This window comes from Copidosoma floridanum, unplaced genomic scaffold (genome assembly GCF_036245765.1).
Source record: "Copidosoma floridanum isolate Cflo_tuat_1 unplaced genomic scaffold, Cflo_Japanese_pri ptg000019l, whole genome shotgun sequence".
Taxonomy (NCBI): Eukaryota; Metazoa; Arthropoda; class Insecta; order Hymenoptera; family Encyrtidae; genus Copidosoma; species Copidosoma floridanum.
Window position 1 is genome coordinate 4,906,988 of NW_028321896.1, and position 20,244 is coordinate 4,927,231.

Here is a 20,244-nt window from a genome sequence, read left to right on the forward strand (position 1 = left end):
GCATCAGCCGGCGCGAAGAAACTTTTAATTCGCGAAAGCTTTAGCAATAAAAGAGAGGGAAAAAGAGAGAGAGAGAGCGACGAAAAGTACATCTCGGACTACCAGTGTAGGGGTAAAAAAAAAGTTAAATAACGTATCGTCCCACTTAGGGAAACGCTCCACTTATTCCCCCCCTTTTAGGAGACCGATGAGAGATTTTCTCTTTCTCCCGATCCCTCGGCTCGTACAAACCATTCCCTCTTTAATTCCTTGTGCTCGCCTCTCTGGGCTCTTTATATGCACCAAGTCCTCGTCAGTCCTTATTTTTCTTTTTTCTCCTCACGAGCCACTCGTACCCCCATTCGCGTCGAAAGGGGTGGTTTTTTTTCCACCGGCATTGAAGACCGAGTGAAAAGCCGCTCTGCGTGGAAGGTTTTCGCTCAGCAGGTTTTCCACTGGACGACGAAAGTGTGAAACTCCCTGTCCCCGTCGCAACGGATGCCCTTTCGATTCGCTCGCCGCTTCTTACTCTGTCGAGTTGTATTGCTCGGGGTATTGCAAAACCGTCTATTATTCTTACGTGAGACGGCGTCTGGTGGACAAAAGCTACTTCGAGGAAAAAAGTTACAAACCGACAAATCGCTCCGGCTCGGGATAATAGGATGGGAATGAAGTAGAGGTGCCATTCTACTCCGGACAAAAGACCCCTGCTTCTTTTTCATCGATCTCTTACCCTTCCTTGCGTTTTGCACCTCGTTGGTCTAGGCGTCCATGTTTTCCACCAGCACGAAGGGAAGAAGAAAACATATTCCTTTCGAACAAAGTCCATTATCTACAATGCGAGAAAAATCAATAAAAAACTTGTTATGCGAGCCATGTCATGTACTTTATTAATTTTAATTTAGTGGATTTTTCGATATCATCCTCAGGACCAGCTTGATGAAACAGTTGTATTGTATGCAATGATGCAAAATAAATAAAGTACATAATTTTCTCACGTAACAAGTTTTTTGATCGATTTTCCCAATAATAAATTTACATTGAGAGCAAGTAAAAGAAACTCATATCGCGTAAAATCCATCATACTTTTCGCGCTCGGCTCTCCGGGGAGTGCCGAGTCCATACATCGATTTCGAAGAAATGCCGATCGGATTCGATTATCATTACTATTGCTGTGTTTGCATTCTTCGGGCGATGGGAAGATATTTTGAAAAAAAATTCAAATTCTGAAAAAATCTTGTCTCTTATTTAAGGGAAATTTTTTTCAAAACCACTCGTGTAATCCAACCTTCATTTGCTTTAAAAAATTCTATGGAAAGAAAATTATAAAAAAAAAACACGAAATAAAATTAAAAAAAAAAATACATTCAAAATTATGAAAAACCTCGACTTTTGAAAAGTGAAAAATTGTTTTATCCAGCTTTTTTTCGCTTTGAAAATAAAATATTCACCGATTGAACAAACAAGTCGAGACGAAGGGAGTGCTGGTTCGTATTAAAAAAAAAGAGAAGTTATAGCTCGTTTGAATTGTTTATTTTAGCGGCAGGAATCGAGAAAATTTCCTCACCGGTGCTTTCCACCCTCTCTCGCTCTCGATTCGTTAAAAGGTTTCAGTTTGCATCGTGGTGGAGCGACGTTCGAGAGGAAATTCCACTGACCCAGTAAAGTTTTGCTGAGTTGCCGGCAACGTTCATACACACCCACATAAAGAAATCGTATCTGGAGCAGGCACACATTGTTTTTTCCCTTCCATAAATATGCGAAAAAATCCGCTGGGTAAGGACTACCCCTGCCCCCCCTCTATCTAATAAATATCGCGTTTGATAAATACCGTCTCGAAGGCATTATTCTCGCTCACATTATGGCTGGGTATATCGCGCCAAGGGAATTTATGGGCGATTTACATCTGCCGCCCCGCGGAGTCATTGGGAGCATCTAAAAACCAAACTCCATTCCTCAAAACCAGCAGCTCGAGCGAAGCAGCGAACGTATAAAACAGCGACGAAGACCCGCAATTTCCATGCCCACGACCATATACACATGTACACTCCCTCGAGCATCAGCCGCTGGCGTCACATAATCTACGTACGAGAGCACTGATTTATCGATCAACTCGTATCGCGGTGCCTAATTCCCGAGCCTCCACCCTCGTCCTGCCGCTGAGCGCAGCGTTTTTTTCTGATTGCTCGTTATGACTGCGGGCCGGCTGGTGATAAATTTTTTCCCGCGGCTGTGCGGTTCGGGCGGGCGAAAACAAAAAGCGCGGCGCTCCGCTCGGGCAGAGAATGCTAATTTACTCGCTCGCCTACCGCGACGGATTCCAATTTTTAGTGCCCTCTGATGTGCTGTGAAAACAAAAAAAAAAAAACAAAAAAACACCCACGACAAATGTATCAAAAGAGCCATCAGTGGAGCGATGCTTTTTCCTTCTCCGGAAGGCTGGAGCTGCAAAAAATCGTATCTTCATTGAAACGGTCCAAAAGTCCGTGCAGTTTGTGGCGCAATGCATGTTAGTGCGCGAGAGAGCAGAGCTTATGTTTCGAGTAAAGAGATTTGGTGCACCTATACGGGATAGCGAGCGAAAGGGGCCCCGGAGAATTTTCAGGCCCAAGGATTTTCCTCGGGTGGCTCTCTAGCGCGTGATTTATCGTGTATATTTTATCGCTCGCGTACCCTGCAGTGGCGCACCAGCAGTAGGGCGGAGAAAGACTGCCCTCGAGACATAAATGTCGTTTTGGTGGAATTCTTCGTATTTTTTTGTTGTTTTTTTTTCGCTTCGAGCACTTGCTTGGAAAAGTCGGCTCGGCCGTGTCAAACGTTTTACGACTTTTCCCGCCTTTTGTTCCTTACGCGTGGCTACACAGGACAATACATGTATATATACACGTCTCTTTTTCCTCCCCTTTTTCATCGACCCTTTCAATTTTTTCATCTGGAAACGCCATCATTTTTTTATCGCTGCGTGTTGCCGATAGCACGGACCGCTTTCTCCGATTGAATTCAATAAGCGATGGGATCTCATCCCTACAATCGTAATTTTTTTTTTTTAGGATTATATTTTCATTTTTTGCAATTTCTGCAGTTATAGTAAAATAATAACGTGTGGACGTTTTTTTTTTTTTTTTTTTTTTCACCAATTTGGATCAATGATTTTTACAAGCAATCTGCAATTCTAAACATGAAAAATCCAAAACTCCACGTACAAGATAGTATCAATAATTTATTGTTTTCACGATTCTCACAGTTGAAAGCTTAATTTTCATCAGACATTATTGTATACCACTCGAACGAAGATCACGTAATGATGGCACAAACACTTCATTCGTGGCAATTTCAACTATCACTCACTTTTCCACTATGGCATGGGACGACCCTTTAACTTCCGATGGAAGCGCAACTGCACGTAATTCGATGTAGTATCGAGGAGCCATTCGCGTTCGAAATTTTCGAGGTCATCGGCTTCGTGGGTGCATACCTGAAACGCTGATATCGTCGTAGCTGTTAACGGTTCGTCGACCAAAAGATGTTGATCGATCGCCAACTCTGCCTCTGTGTCCACAGCCAGACGTATACTACCATACATGTAGTTGGCAAGAGGGAAAAAAAGCGCCTCGTCAGCGCGAATCTGACAGCGCATCGTATAATTTTAATGGCGTGTGCGCAGGATTTAGAACACGAGCAGTGTTTTCCACGAAAAATCACTTTGATGTGATGGAAAGAAGTCTTGTAAATATGGTCGTTTTTAACGCAACGATTTTCAAAGATAAAACGTAGGCTTTTTTCGATCTAGCTGTGTTACCAGTAGGGACTAATTGAGACCACGTGAAAGATAATGTCTGGACAAAAAGGTGTGAGCCAACTGTTTAATTTTTTGAGATTTATACAACTTTAAGTTGGAAAGCTCATTAAAGCTGTGGTGGGCATCACATCGAATTTTCGAGCTTTTATATTTGTTTTATTCATAGTACATTGTGAACAACAAAGTAAGATCTACAGTTACGAGGTTAAATCGATACAAAGCAAGATTTTCTGCAGAAACGCTCGTATATACGTGTCCCCTCGTCTGAAGTGGGAGTTGGAGTGGTAAGCCGAGTAATTTTGCGTGTTCATTAATGCAATTAATAAACTCGAGTACGGGCGCGCGTGAAGAGGAGGCATGGATGTTCACTTCCCAGCGCACTCTCGTCTTATCTCGGTGCGTCTATTCCACCTGAAACTGTCTGCAAGAGAGTCGCGCTGGCACCCAACTTACCAGTCTTACCACAGTACTTACACGTGTGTGCGCACACACGTATACTCGTTTGTGTGCAACCTTCGAGTCTCAAGTTATATAGTACGAAAAAAAAAATAAATACTCCAAACATGCGGGATGAAATAATGAGGCTGGACGTGCGGGGTTTTTTTTCTCTACCTTTTTTTAATGAAGCCAACGGGTAATAACGGAGGAAGATGCGTATAACGATGCTTATGAATTTTAAATAAACTTTCGATTGTCCCGGTGAAATGCAATGTATCATCGATTACTGTATATAATTGACGATTTAATCAACTTGTTCTATTATTTATGTACCAAACCGCTTTGATATATTATCTCGTACAAATAGTTCATATTGTTGAAAATGTAATATTATGCCATAGCTATACTTCCTCAAATAATTACAATACATTTCAGTTACGGTGATGGTCGCGGTGCAAAAATAACGTGTTGAAAAAATCCACGAGTACTGCAGTAAAAAAAAGCAGCGTCAAGTTTTACGAACTCGTTGGCCAACTTTCTTTCCACCACAGCGGAGATTTTGCATTTTGAAGTTGGACAATGAAAATTTCAAATTCCAGCGAGCACGGAAATTATCACTCCGCTCCGGGATTCTCCAACAATATTGGCCGCCCAGATGCTTTCCTCCCTCCTCACGAAAGTCATCGCTGAGACTCTGCGAAAATACACTTAATATCCGAACGAGTAGAAGACTTCCCCAGATAACTTATTAACGTGTAACGAGAAGAAGAAGGAAAAAAACGAAACGGTCGATCAAGTGTAGGATATGGAAAGAGTTAACGGTTGCTCGTTTGCTCTCAGAGTGGCTCGGAAAGAGGACACGACTACACGCGTGTGCAGACGGCGTTACTTGGGGAGGGTGCAAGGGGGGCGGGAGAAAAGGCATTGTTCGGCGAGATGGTCAATATTAGACGAACCTGCTTCCGGCTCGTTTCGCTAAAGACGCTCAACTGCGAGGAGACACTTGACCTTAGCTGGGGGTTTCCTCCCCCGAAAGCACTCGTTAGGCGAGAGTCGTATCGCGTGTCGTGCCACCAGTTCGTTTCCTCGGCCCTGGAGAACGGGAGAACCCGAAAGGACGCTGGCAGGAAAAAAAAGCGCGTGTGCATCAGGACAATGAAAAAGCTGACTGTGGCAGGGATTTGAGAAGTGAAGAGGGCACGGGGGTGTAAAAGGGAGGCAATGAAGCGTTAAAGTGACTCGGGACAATCGGGCGCGCAATTTAAGGGCGTACCCGGTTTTTTTTTTTTTTTTTTTTTTTTTTTTTTTTTTTTTTTTTTTTTTTTTTTTTTTTTCGACGTCTCGCTCGTCGGAAAGAAATAACGCAAGAGCTAACATTCGTCACTCGACTTTCATCTTCTCCAGGTAACGCTGATTTGATTATTTTTGGGCTCCAGTTCATAGTATAGCCGGGATATCAAATTTGTAATTCTCTAAATTACTAGATACCACATGATATGCGGTACTCGAGAAAAGGGAGATACGTTGAAACACCAGGAATATCCACGTCTCCGAGTGTATTTATACATAAATAGGTACATCTGATACACAATACAAGAACGATTGCTGGTTATATTCCGTCGTGACCTATTTTTATCTGGCTGTTTTCACATTTGGTTTTCGATCCATGACCAAACGCTCATTCTAACGTAACAGAGTATTTTTTGTAGTTCAAAGCGGAACTTTTAGCACCTGGTAAAGAATTTTCCTCAAATCCAGGGGATCGAAGGAAAAGAGGGGCCGCGCGAAAAGTCACATTCAAGTCTTTGTTGTCGTCATTTTGCACAATGCCCGAATCATCCGTGCACCGGTAATTTCTTTGAATCGACATGCCGGAGGGGGCGTGGGAAGGAAGTGCTACTTCACGTCAAGTCAAAGGGCAAAAATAATGCGCCACGAAAGGTATAAAAATCCTTACAAAAAGCACTCTCTGTCTATAAGTACACGCAAAGAGGGTGAGAAGGAGTCTCGGAGCAGAGGCACGGATCTCACTCCTGTCGCGCGAGTGGCGACCCTCCCCTCTTGAAAGCCATTCCACAAACGTCTTTACGAGAGAGAATGAGAGAGCACTCCGAAGCCCGAGAGTCATCGTTGTGTGTTGTCGATGCAAGTACATTTCCTCCCTTTTGCTTTTATTTCTTCCTTGAAACTTTCCGACCTCCGTCTCTCTCTCTCTCTCTCTCTTGAGCAGTTTTGAGAGCTATTATCGATCAGAAATTACCAGCTTCTCCAGCGCAGATTTTTCTCTCCCCCCCCCCTCTCTCTGTTACTGTTTCGCTTCCATTTCCGGACAGCTCTAGTGCTCGCGCGCGCACGCCCTATCATCAGCCTTTCTCCTCTCCGTTGTGTGCAACTCTTTCCGAGCTTTTTCTCTCTCTTTTATTTGTTACTTGACTTTTCAATTGTGAAAAAATTTTGTAAATCATACGTGGGGGGAAACCGGATACGCTAATTGATTCACATTTTATTAGTTTGCAACAGAGAATACATCTGTCAAAAACGTTTTTAAAAAAATTCCCGTTCTGAGTACACAATTACCAATAATTAGCTTTGTATCATCAAAGTATCTCCATGGAATGGTACATGCAGATCGTTTAATTTAATCTGAGCCCTCAACAATTCTATACCGTAAGGTTTTCCTTTGAAGTGGAATCCATCGAGGAGTTTTTTTTTTATTTGTGCCATCCATTTGTACCGACGCACTGTTTCTGAGATTGAAAAAAAAAAAAAAATTTCTTTTCATACCAATCGTCTTCTTAATTATTGAAAAAGTATCAATGATTACTGTTTAAAGAGTCAATGCTCACAAGCGGCCGAGTAATTTTTACACGACAGAACTGGAGTAAATTATCGTGCAGTACTGATAAACGATGAAATTTCCGACAATGCATGCACGCAGTTTTAAGACTCTCAATTAAAAAGTTACCGCCCCGTCGGAATAATCGTATTTCCCAGCAGTCGACGGGAAGCCCGAGGTAGTTCAACCCATAAAAATTGAATTTACTTACGGGGCCATTAAACGTATGGCCATAAGTTCTACACTACCCCCGTCCATTGATACACACCCAAAAGACGAAACGATAACTCCGTCCCTCATTATTTCACCAACTCTATTCGTCGCAGTCGCGCTAACGCAAAACAGAGCAGCGCCTCGGAACACTTTCGAGATACCCCGCACGTGCCTTCTAGTTTCCGTCAACTCCCTTCCTCCCCCTCCGTTCATTTACATCAATTAAAATGCATAATTTGCCACCTGTGCTCTCGCTACAGCTCGGCGCGAGATGTCTCGAGCAAATTTTCGATCCAACGCCGCCCTGAGTATACACGCCTCGCACTGCTCCCGTCAAGAAGTCGAAAGCCAGCAGCCTCTGGCTCCCCCTCGACGAGTATATATACCCTTACACCCACCCACACGCGTGCCCCTTACTTTCCCTCGTAGCCGGGCCAGCCTCTGTTTCTCTCCACAGGGAGTCCTCCCTTTTCCCGTCATTCGCAATTCCCTCGCTAACGAGACATTTTACGAGAGAAAACGCCAAGTTGCACCTCTCACCCCCCCCCCCCCAACCGTGTTATACGTATATATACACGCGTATTTTCTAGATCATATAATCGACTCTGAACCGAGCCACACGCCGGACCTAATGCACACACACACACACACACACACACACACACGTGCACGTATATACATGGACGGGTGGTTGCACAGCGATCGGGGATATTTTATCCGGGGTGTATATTACGGGCAAGCTGTCCCAAAGCGTCATGTATCGCCAAGGATACACGTGACCCTCGTATACGAACGAATCCATTTAATCAATAGATCGCCGGGCAATGGCGGCCACCTCCTACTAACTGCTATCTCTCGGCTTTTCCCCTCTATGATAACGTCCTGCCTGCCACGTGCGCGTGACGTGCTTATTATGGTATATTCTCACCACTTGCTTCCGCGGAATATATCCATATAGGTGGATGTATATGTATATGTACTTATATCTGGGAGGAGAGTTGTGTACCCGTGTTCTCCTTGCCTTTGGGACTTGTGTGGTATTTTGTACACGTACCGTAAGTCCACGCGTGGGTGTGTATTTTATTTATACTCATGTACAATCATGATGTCGGGGACGTCGCCCAAGGGGGGTAGAAACAGTACACCAAGAATCGTGTATACTCGGACAAACGCAAAGGTACGTTGCGACAAAGATCGTCGGACTCCTTCCCCAAAAATTTCAGTCGCAATGTACAACGAAACTCGCAATAATCTCGCAAGTTGTAGGGTACGTATTAATTCATGCGCGCAAGCTTGCAATTGTGTCACGTGCTCGACCGAGTGTACACACAGAGCGGCCGGATCCCCGTGTGACACAGGAGACCGCAGGGGAATATATACGCGCAGGTAGATGGGGAACCCCACAAGGTGTAAGGGCCGATATAATAAGCGAGTCGCATGTCACTGGGAAAGGACTCTCTCTCTCTCTCTCTCTCTCTCTCCCTCTCGATGAAATTACGTCCAGATAGAGCGCGCGCGCGTGTGTGTACACGGCTCACCCCCACACCGTCGGGCTGAGCTCGCACCCACGCCTAATTGAGATATTAAAATTGCAGCTGCGAACTCCAATCTCTAGTCACGCCAGGATCAAAATCCCGCGTACTCCGGAATGACGACGCGTTTGCACATATTACACGCGGACGCGAGAATACGATGATAATCAAGGCTGCTTCCGTTACCTGACATATATATGTATATATACATACATAGGTATGGAGGCTTCGAGTTACTGATGTGCACCATGAACCTACACCCGTGCGCTGCAGCCTTGGCAGAAGCGCCTCGAGCAACCAATGCTCTGTCTGCATGCGTCTCCTCGTCGTACACATACATAGGCATCGTGGTAAGTGCTTACCCCCTGCAACTTTCTTACGTGTAGGGGGAGTGGAGGGGTTTGGAAAAGCTCGGTGCTCTTCGAGGGGGGGGGGTTGAAATCACGAGGAGTTTACCGTGTTGATGATTGTTGGCGGAGTCGATGGCTTTACTCCGCGTATACAGGGCTTGTAATTTACTTTGTATAAATACTGGAAAATGTTCCTTCTCGATGCTTTTCAAGCAAAAGTATCGACTTTCAACTTACTCGCGAGAAAGTACGAAAAGGGGGGAAAAAAATTCCTTCAAAGACGGGGCTCTAAAATGGTTCAGCAGCCGAGAAAAAGTGCTTGGCGTTGCAAATTCAACTTTACCGGGGAACGTCCGCGTGGAGGAGTGGTGTTTTTACTTTTCACCGGTAAAACGCTGCCGCTCGGACGTCTGTCAAACGACGTTACGTTACGTTACGTTGTTGTTGTAGCTCGCGAATTGTGAAAATAAGGTCCTTACATAAAACGATCGAGGCATGAGCGCGCGCTTTCCGCCACGCCGCGCGCTGGGCTCGAATTCGAGCGAAGTAGCCGAGTTGTCATTGTTCCAACAGCTCGAGCGTACTTTTTTTTCCCCAACGGCAGTTGCATTCAGCGATGAGAAGGACGTATTTTTAAAACGCTCAAACACACTTTTTAGAGCGAATAATTTTCCATGCAGTTCTTTCTTTCTTCTTTTCTTCTTCTTCTTTTTTTTTTTTTTTCCTCCAATTAGTGCGACGCGAAAGGAACGAAGACAACAAGGTATCGTTTTGGAACGGATAATGATTTTGAAAATGATTGATCCAAACTCGAGGGGATGATCTAAAGTTTTGGGAAACCGAAAATGGTATAGCGGATACTGTGATCTCCAGTAAAGTTGGGGCGTCATATTTGCACGATTTTTGCATAGACAAATGTACACGAAACGAGCACTTCTCACGTACCATGAGAAAAAATTAAAAAAAAAAAAAAAAAACTTGAACCAGAAGCTAACTTCTGTTACAATACGTGATTCAAAACTTGGTATAAGGCCCATGTACTCTTTTGCTCTCTATTTCACAAGCCATCAAATTTGTATTCTTTGAAATTCACGACGAGCAGCTTTTATCGAAAAAAGGGGTTGGATTATTTATATGCTATAACGTACATTTCTTTTGACCTTGCAAAGGAAAAGAGTTCCTGTTCCCATTACGTGATTTTGATGCCGGGAAGTAGATGTCTCGAAAAATATACATTGTATTATGTAATCCCATTCGAAGCAACCAACTCCTCTCCCGTTAGAAACGTACAAAGGTATAGCGCAGAAAAAGCGCGCTCAATCTCTCACCCACACAATAGCCCCCTTCGACCCTCTGGTATAACATAGGCCTCATCTGCCACACCGGGAGATTCAGACACACGCGTTCGCGACGAGGAAAGGCCCGTAGACAGGATTTTGACGCGTCAGCCCACGGACAAGTTTTAATTGGCTCCTGGTGCGCGCCGAACATCAGGGGACGATCGTCCCCCTTCCTTGGCCGCACAATAGTAGGAATGTACGAGTATGCTAATCGAGATACGGTGGGCGGCCGCAGCAGCAGAGAAGCCGCCGTCACCACCAACCTTGGAATCATAGTCCCCCCAACCCCCTCTTCTCGAGATTCGACAAGTGCAATTAGCACGGCACTAGAAGTGTGTTAACCTGATTCATCGTCCCCTTTCGTTTGCTTAAATTCTTCGTAACTAAATTGTTTGCATGTACATACATGTATGTACATGTATATTGTTACGAAAAACGGTGCTGGCGTTTTCCTGAAATTTGGTTACTTCGGTTTTCATCGTCGAGCGATGCCTCTTGTGCAAAGTGCACACAAGTTATACTGGGAGCGGTGGATTCGCCGCGCTACTCTCTGGCTTCCGCGAAGAGACTCGACTCCATCCTCCGCTCCTGTGCGTATTACGTGTACAGGGATTCGTTTGAGAGTTTCGCGGTGTGTTGCAATAGGTACGCTTGATACATCGGCAGACCGACAGACATCAAAGCCACATCCATCAGCTACTGCCGTGCAATGTACTGCCGTACCGCGACTGTTGGGCTGGTTTTGGGTTCAGTTTTAGACATTGTATACACTCGATCTTACCATTGACAATGCTAATTGGGTCAATGAATGTACTTCAGTATATCCTAGTATAACAGACCTTTACTTCAGAATAACCTAGTATGTGGTATTTTATATATATATTGACGATTACATTGATTTCGTGAAAGTTAATCATCGGTAGGACGCTCTCGTGCGTATTGTATCGGCGACGGAAATTTGGTGGAGCTAATCAAATGATAGCTGTAATGCATTTAATGCACAACCAAACACATAACGACGATCCACAATAGCAGTTTGAGTAAAATCAATAATGTCAATTCAATATTGTCGATTTCTCATAGTTACAGTGGGCTTGTGTAGTTCTAATGCTTTGTCAACAGAATCCTGTAAGTATAGCTGCTCGTATGTTGGTTGAGTACGTGCATGCACGTATAGCTAGATAGTGCATGGATAGAGAGCTCTCTTGCGTAATATTCTTGTTACATCGTGTTTCGTTAATTAATCGCTTGGCCATTGGTGTAATTTACACAGGCAAAGCTCGATCGGATGGGAACGTACACGTGAAATGACGGCGTATTTTACAACCCGGTATATATAGAGGCCATAGGATTACCGAGCCTTCTGTAGTAAAATTGATGTCGGATTCACTTCACGAATGGGTATCGCGTTTCACATTAGCTCGGTGCTTTGCCCATGCATCATGCGACACCGTTCAATAAAATTCTATCGCCAGCCGAGAGCCAATGTTCCTCTTTGTTTCGTTAACTCGAAGCTCGGGGGGGAAGGCATCGTTTTCTTCGTCAAACGCCCGGCGCACGATTTCCCCGGTCGGACACGCTCTTCCAATGCATAAATTCGGGGCTTCCACAAATTTAATGCCTCTAATGTATTGTCACTGCAATGCACCCACCGCACACATACATACGAGGGCAAAGGGGTGTTGTGTTCCAACGACCGCGACGAACAACATATACACACCCACGCGAGCGCCGCTCGACCGAATTTCTAATTGCAGCGCGCCCGACGACCGATCAGTTCTCGATATTAATTAATTTTCGACGCTCGAACGAGTACAGCGTCATCCCGTCGTCGCCTCTTGTATACCATACCTATATACGTACTCCCCAGCCGTGACCTACCGATGTAATTACTCGAGTGCTTGGTGCTTGCGTTTTATACATGTTGCGTTGTCCTCTCGTACTGAAGTTAGATTGTACAATTTTACCATAGGTATACCCGAGTACTCGCATCGCAGAATCGCGTCAATATAAAAAAAAAAAAAAAAAAAAAAAAAAAAAAAATCAAACGTGCATGGACAATAAACCGGACTAGGGAAGGAATAGATATAACTGTCCTAAAGCTACCGAAATGCGCGAATACACCGAGCCAGTCTTTCATCTCGTGGTGGAGGGATATACAGTCCTGTAGGAGAAAAAGGGAGGGTGGAAGGCCGTTCCTCTCTTTCTCTTGCGCTGTAGGCTCCAGTAGGTAGGATCATCATTTTCAGAATAGAAAAAGGAACGGCGAGACGGCAAAACAAATCGAAGAGTCCGGTCTCTTTGGTTGCCAAGGAAGATTTAGTGAGCAGGAAAGGAGGGAGCGGGAGGGTGAAAAGGGACCCGGTGTGCGGTGGGGTAGATAGAAGAGGAGCAGCGGAGTTCGACAGCAGCTGGTAGTGGTGGTTGGCCGAAAGTGGAATGGGACGAGAGAGAGAGAGAGGGGGGGTGGCTCCGCTCGTGGAAGATGCTTGAATAATTCAGGATGCACTCACCGACCACGTTGAGGGCGTAGCTGAGGTACATCTTGGGCTCGGTGCTGACCTGGCATTCGTAAACACCGGAGTCTCGCAGCTGCGGCGACTTGATCTGAAGGGTCCAATTTTCGGACTTGTCCGGGTGGTTGACCTGAAACCTCAGATCCGAGGTGTACATGTTCGTGCCAACGCTCAGAATGTGCATGTCCCTCTTTCGCATCCACGACACCTGCGAACCAATAAAACGGAATATCCGTTAGCTTAAGGTTAATCGGCGCCTGATTGCTTTGTTCGATTTGCGGTGGCTGTACGCGAACACTCCACCACCCACTCGAGGGGGTCGGCAGGGAGGAGATATTATGCTCGAGGCTACGGGGACATTGCTTCCCTCCTTTCCCATTGAATTTGCCCGAGAGAACGGGGACACAGCCGCTGCTGGACCACTGGCCTCCCCGTATAGCCCTCCCCCCCACCCCCCGCAGCCCAGCCGTTATATTAATGCGCTCTCTCGCGTCGACCGGCAGCCGGTCTGATGAAAGTAATGCCGCATCGAATGGAATTGAACGCCGTCGCTACTCGCGCGGATCGAACTCTGGAGGATGTATGGGCTCCTCTCTTTCTCTCCCTCTGTGTACGTGTGTTCTCTGCTCCCATTAGCTCTTGCGTTTCGCGATTACCCGCGCGCCTCGGGGCCGCATTAATTGGGAAAGTACTCGTCCAATGACGGTGGAAAATTTCACGGGCCTTTTAATACAAATTGGCCCGAAATGAGAATCGCGAGGAGGAAATGGTTCGTTTTTCCCGTACCCGTGCGCCGTTAGATGGAATTTCGGTGCCGGGTCTTTCTTGGAAACTGGGGTTGCGAAAAAACGTTGATTGACTGAAGTAAAAAAATACCTGCATCCAGGTTTTTTCCCAATGGCACGGATTCCGATGGTGCAGCGGTATTTTTTAATATAGTGCCGTCTATTCAGCGAGCTGTGAATGTTCTCTGTTCTGTTTTTTTTTTTTTTTTTTTTTTTTTTTTTTTTTTTTTTTTTTTTTAATATCTGCAGTATTATTTTTATTTTTTTTTTTTCTACGAAATAACGTTCGTACGACGTGTTTCGGAACTGCGTTGCAGGTAAAGAAAAAAAAAAAAAAAAAAAAAAGATTGAAGCTACTGGCAAAAGGGCAGAAAGAAAAGAGCAGGAGTGAAAAAAAATGGATCGGAGGGGCGTCGACGATTGGATTTGCTCTGCTATAAGACCGTACGACAGTATATTCTGCGTAACTAAATTGGATTGGCAGTTTATTGGCAATATTCGTTTGCGTGGCGTAACGCCAGCTTTCCATGTTCAAGCTCGACCGACAAAAATCTCCTGATTCTGCGAACCTGTCCATCTTTCTCTCTCCCTCTCTCTTGCTGCTCTGGCTCTATTCGTGAAAGCCCTCTCGTATAGTATAGTTCTCACGTGGCTAACGGGGTGACATGGTTTTAAAGTCGTGAACCAAAATTAGAATAAAATAAAATAAAATGAGAAAAAAAAAGCAAAATAAAAACAGGAAAAAATCAACATCCCATGCACCCATCTCGCTTTTCTCTCTCGTCGTCTTCCACATTTCAATCAAAATAATTCATTTAGAAACAGACGTTACAGCACGTATTGTGGTTTTATTTAACGACGTGGGATATTTTTGAGACTAAGAATGTAGCAATGCGACACTGAAAACTTTCCTCGTACGCTGAACCATATAAGTTCACAAATCGTTAGTGAGTTCATTGTTTTATGTGAATTTAATAGCGAACTGTTTTCATACGAGTGTATTGAAGAGAAATAATACAAGTTTTTATAACTAGTTATCATTTTTGTCAAACTTCATTTTAGTTTAATAATATTGTTAATTTACGATAAAAAACAATTTTCACGATACGTCTGACTAAATTCGACTTGTACTACTTAGTATATAACAAAATCTGTACTTGAAGTTTCTCAGATCAAGTCACTGTAATCAATTAATCAAATGTAATCTTAACTTTAATTTTAACTATTTTTGTGACAAGTCTGACCAAACTCGACTTATACTACTTGAAATTAAAAAGCTACTTGAATGTGGTTACCATAGCTAGCAAACAATTCTTATCACTTCAATTTCATTTTTAATTAAAGTAATAATAAAAAAAAGTAAAACAACAGTACTGTGTAAATTTTACACGTACAGTAAGTCTGGCCAAATCCAATTTATACTACTAAGGCCACTAAAAATATAGAAGTTGTTTGAGCTATAATCTTTATGATTTATAACCTTTTAACTCTAATTTTGTATGAAAAATTACTTAAGTTGCACGCCTGACCAAACTCGATTTGTACTACTTAAAATAAAAATTAATGGTTAAAGGTCTGAAGTATTCTAATTTCGTAAATACGGTCGATTTTATAAGCCAAATAAGTTAAGTAAAATATTTATGGTTTTGGAGGTCAGTTTTCAGATCAAAGGTAGATTGTAAACTTGCCGCAGATAACAAAAAAATTTAAACTTTATATTGTCTATCTATAAGATCAGTTGCGGCTGGTTTATAGTTAATAAAGTGGCTTTACTAAAAGTAGTATAATAATTATTTGGATCAGCGCCATCTAGCGGTCATTATTTTTTGGCCTTTTGGCCAAAAGTGGCTCCTAAAATTCTCAATCAGAGCAATCAGGATTAGAGCTATTTAATCAATTATAAACCAGCCGCAACTGATAATCAAGCTATAAAATAAAAAATTAACGATACATGTGTTTTTGGCGGCAAGTTAACAATCGACTTTCTACCAAAAAATCGACTTTCTATGCATTTATACTTTTGAAGATAAATTTTTAAGCAAAAGATAAATTGTTAACTTGCCGCCAAAAACACATGTATCGTTATTTTTTTTATTTTACAGCTTTATCATTAGTTGCGGCTGGTTTGTAATTGAATAAATTGTTCTAATCCTGATTGCTCTGATTGAGAATTTTAGGAGCCACTTTTGGCCAAAAAATTGAGACCGCTAGATGGCGCTGATCCAAATGATTATTGCTGTTTACAGTAAAGTCACTGTATCAATTATAAACTAGCCGCAAATAATTTGATAAATAGACGATAAATAGTTGACATTTTTTATGCTACTTGCGGCAAGTTTACAGTCTATCTTTTATCCAAAAATCGACCTCTACAAGTACATAAATATTCTACTTATCTTATATGGCACATAAAATCTACCATATTTACAAAATTACAATACTTTAGACCTTTTACTACTGACTTATAGAAGTACAACCCTTTAACTTTATAGTTCCAATAAACAGTTAACTTATGTAATATGTACATACCAAGATTTGTGTTACAAAAATCTTGAACAACGTTTAAATAGATACGTAAAGTAATCAGTCCAAAAGAGACAACTGAAGAAAAAAGGCTTAAAAAAGAAGTTCAGTCACACAGGAAAAGTCTCCTAAAAATAGAGTACTGGATCTCACTTAATCAAAGTTGGATCAGATATAAAGAATGTGAAATTTCATAATTTTATGCTAAGGATTTGTGCTTACTTGGATAATAAAGAAAATTTGTTAATCAAACATAGAGCTTTATTTGTTTTACATTTAACAAATAATTGATGATGATTATACAAGCAGCTTTGAAATCTTATTGTAAGTCTGCAGAAGCTGATCCTACCAATCCTACCTTGATTAATTTTTTAATTTAAATGACCTTGTGTGTACACTGTTAAATGATTTCAAATATTAAAAGTTGACAAGTTGTTTTATGTAATAAAGTCATTTTGATTAATCCTCAAAAATATTATGGTCCATGTTGGATTAAAAAACTTTGAGTCACTTAAATCTGTAATATTTTTTTTCTTATGTACATATGATTTATGTTCCTCTGCAATATATCACACATTCATGTTGTGAGGTTTTAATATTACAATAATTTGACAACGCACATGAATCAGTCTAAAAAAGACAACTGAAGAAAAAAAAGCCTAAAAAAGAAGCACAGTCACACAGAAAGAGTCTCCTGAGAATAGAGCATTGGATCTCACTGAAGAAAAAATACATTTACTACAAAAAAGTAAATTTGAAGTATTATAAATAAACAAAGAACCCAACCTTCTCTGATTAAGTGAGATCCAATGCTCTATTTTTAGGAGACTCTTCCTGTGTGACTGAATTTCTTTTTTAAGCCTTTTTTCTTCAGTTGTCTCTTTTAGACTGATTAATTTACTTATATATTTGATCGTTGTTCAAGATTTCTGTAACACAAATCTTGGTATGTATACATATTATATAAGTTAACTGTTTATTGGAACTATAAAGTTAAAGGGTTGTACTTCTATAAGTCAGTAGTAAGAGGTCTAAAGTATTGTAATTTTGTAAATATGGTAGATTTTATGTGCCATGTAAGATAAGTAGAATATTTATTTACTTGTAGAGGTCAATTTTTGGATAAAAGATAGACTGTGAACTTGCCGCAAGTAGCATAAAAAATGTCAACTATTTATCGTCTATTTATCAAATTATTTGCGGCTAGTTTATAATTGATAATTTGACTTTACTGTAAATAGCAATAATCATTTGGATCAGCGCCAAAAAATTAACGATATATGTGTTTTTGGCGGCAAGTAAAAAATGTATCTGTGGCGTCTCACATCTCTCGCGCTTCAGGCTCTACTCGCCAGGTGGCCAAGCCCCTAATAATCAACTCCCGTCAAGCGGCGAAATTCCCGCACGATTACTATATAAGCGCGATCGAGTTAATCTGAGCCCACACCTTTTCTGTGTCTAAGGCAGGGAGCACGTCATCAGCCTTACTGATGAGTCCTGGCGTGCTCTCGGGACGAAACATCTTTTTCTCTCTCAAGTAGTTGACACACTTTCTACATTGGTGACCCCGACAACGAACAAAAACGCAACCTTCTGTTACTCTTACGCATCTCCGCATCCTCCACGCCGGGTACACGCAAATCGTAGCTAATCCCCACACGATTCGCTCATTGCACGAACCCATTCACGCACGACGGCAACTTGCCCCGCACCACACGATTCGCTCATCGCACGAACCCATTCACGCACGACGGCAACTTGCCCCGCACCACACGATTGCGCTCATCGCACGAACTCGTTTATGCACGGCACCAACGCGCCCCGCATCTCTCGCAACGGAGCGTGGAAGACCCGGAGATCCAACGAGACTTTCTTCTCAACATCTTTCTCCCTCTCATGCCTTCACACCCTCGACTTTCTCATCGTCACTTCCTCCCGGTTACACCATCGTCGTGACTAGGCGGGGAGTGATGTGGCGTCTCACATCTCTCGCGCTTCAGGCTCTACTCGCCAGGTGGCCAAGCCCCTAATAATCAACTCCCGTCAAGCGGCGAAATTCCCGCACGATTACTATATAAGCGCGATCGAGTTAATCTGAGCCCACACCTTTTCTGTGTCTAAGGCAGGGAGCACGTCATCAGCCTTACTGATGAGTCCTGGCGTGCTCTCGGGACGAAACATCTTTTTCTCTCTCAAGTAGTTGACACACTTTCTACATATCTTATGCTCGAAAATTTATCTTCAAAAGTATAAGTACATAGAAGGTCAATTTTTTGGTATAAAATAAATTGTTAACTTGCCGCCCAAAACATATGTATCGTTATTTTTTAATTTTATAGCTTTATCATGAGTTGCGGCTGGTTTATAATTAATTAATTGGCTCTACGCGCTAAAGCTAGCATTCAGAAGTTTAGGGCCACTTTTTAGTTCAAAAATCCGAAACGCTAGATGGCGCTGATCCAAATAGTTTGTGGGGCTCCTCGGCTGCATGTGTGGCGCCTTCGACCATCGTCAAGGCACACACAGGCGGTCGACGCAAGCAGCAGCTGAAGCCACGCGAGGTCTTCGCGCTGTCCACGCCGAGCGGCGCTGCCGCCGCCTTCTCTAGCCACCAAGCAGCTACCTAGTGTGGCGCGAGACCAGTCCGAGCTCGACCCTCGCATGAGCCGCATTCGCGCACGCTCACGCTCGCAGCCTCCGCTGCCGTCACAGCTCTCGACACTTCGCCGTACCATTTCACCTGTTTTCTTTGTATGCTAATAAAGCGCCATTTATACCATACACGTGAGTGAGCATCATTAAGCGCCTTCCCTCGCCTTCAACTTCCTCGAGCGCCGGGACACGCTCAGCCGATCCCAACAGTGGTGACCCCGCCTGAAAAAGTTTCGAAGTGAGCTAAACAATCGCGTTTTTTTTCTTCGCCATCTTTTCTTTTTTCGGCGAGCAAGGCGACTCATTTCGCTCACGCCTTGCAGTGCGCGTGCTTTGTCCGGCCCGCCGCCATTTTTTTTTAGCAAAAGCCCGCGCGCTCGCTTGCGTTCGTGGAACACGGCCATCGTCAACTCGGGCGACGCTACGAGCCACGCGCTAACGTGCCCGCACTCTCTCTCTCGCTCTCGTGGACCGTTTTAAAAAAAAAAAAAAAGACAAGGACAAAGTCAGAGTGAGAGGTTGTGTGACAGTGCTGTGCAGTGCAGTTTCTTTTTCCACTCGTCTCGCCGTCGGCACTTACCATGGTCAACAACGACAATGGTGTAAGTCCCCCCGGCGACAATCCTACTGGAGGCGCGAGCCCCACGGGTGATGACACTAACCCCGTGATGTCGGTCGCACCTCTTCGCCTCCCGCCTTTCTGGAAGGCCAACCCGACCGTGTGGTTTATCCGGATCGAGGCGGCCTTCAACAACCACAGGATCCGCGCGGACTCAAGCAAATTCGACTACGTCGTCGCTGCCTTGGATGACGCCACGGTGCAGGAAATCGCCGACGTCCTCATGGCACCCCCAACTGAGGGCAAGTACGATTTCCTTAAGGCCGAAATTCTGAAGCGCATGACAGACACGGCCGATCAGCGTCTCCGCAAGCTGCTCACGCAGCTCGAGCTAGGCGACCAGAAGCCGTCACAGCTCCTGCGTCGCATGAAAGCTCTTGCGGGCACCGCGGTCACCGACGATGCCATCAGGATCCGGTGGTTCGACCTCCTGCCGCCGTCCGTGGCACGCTCCCTCCGGGTCGTCAAATCAACCCCGCTGGAGGAGCTGGCGTCTCTGGCCGACGAGCTGATCCAGGACTACCCGCACATCGCCGCGGTTCACCCTCAAACGACCAAGCTTCAGACGGCTGGTCAGTCTTCTGCGCCGACCGTGGAGTCCCTGGCCAAGGAGATGGCGTCGCTGCGTCAGTCCATCGCGCAGCTCCTCAACATCGCTAAGC

General features: G+C 43.8%; 1 protein-coding gene across 1 annotated transcript in view; it reads right to left on the reverse strand.

Annotated features, from left to right (window-relative positions):
* The window catches only part of dpr1 (defective proboscis extension response 1), a 238,263-nt gene that overhangs the window by 45,406 nt on the left and 172,613 nt on the right, over positions 1–20,244 (reverse strand). The window contains exon 3 of the mRNA XM_089593180.1: positions 13,001–13,211. Within this exon, the coding sequence (XP_089449306.1) occupies positions 13,001–13,211 (211 nt within the window). The remainder of the gene's footprint in view (positions 1–13,000; positions 13,212–20,244) is intronic.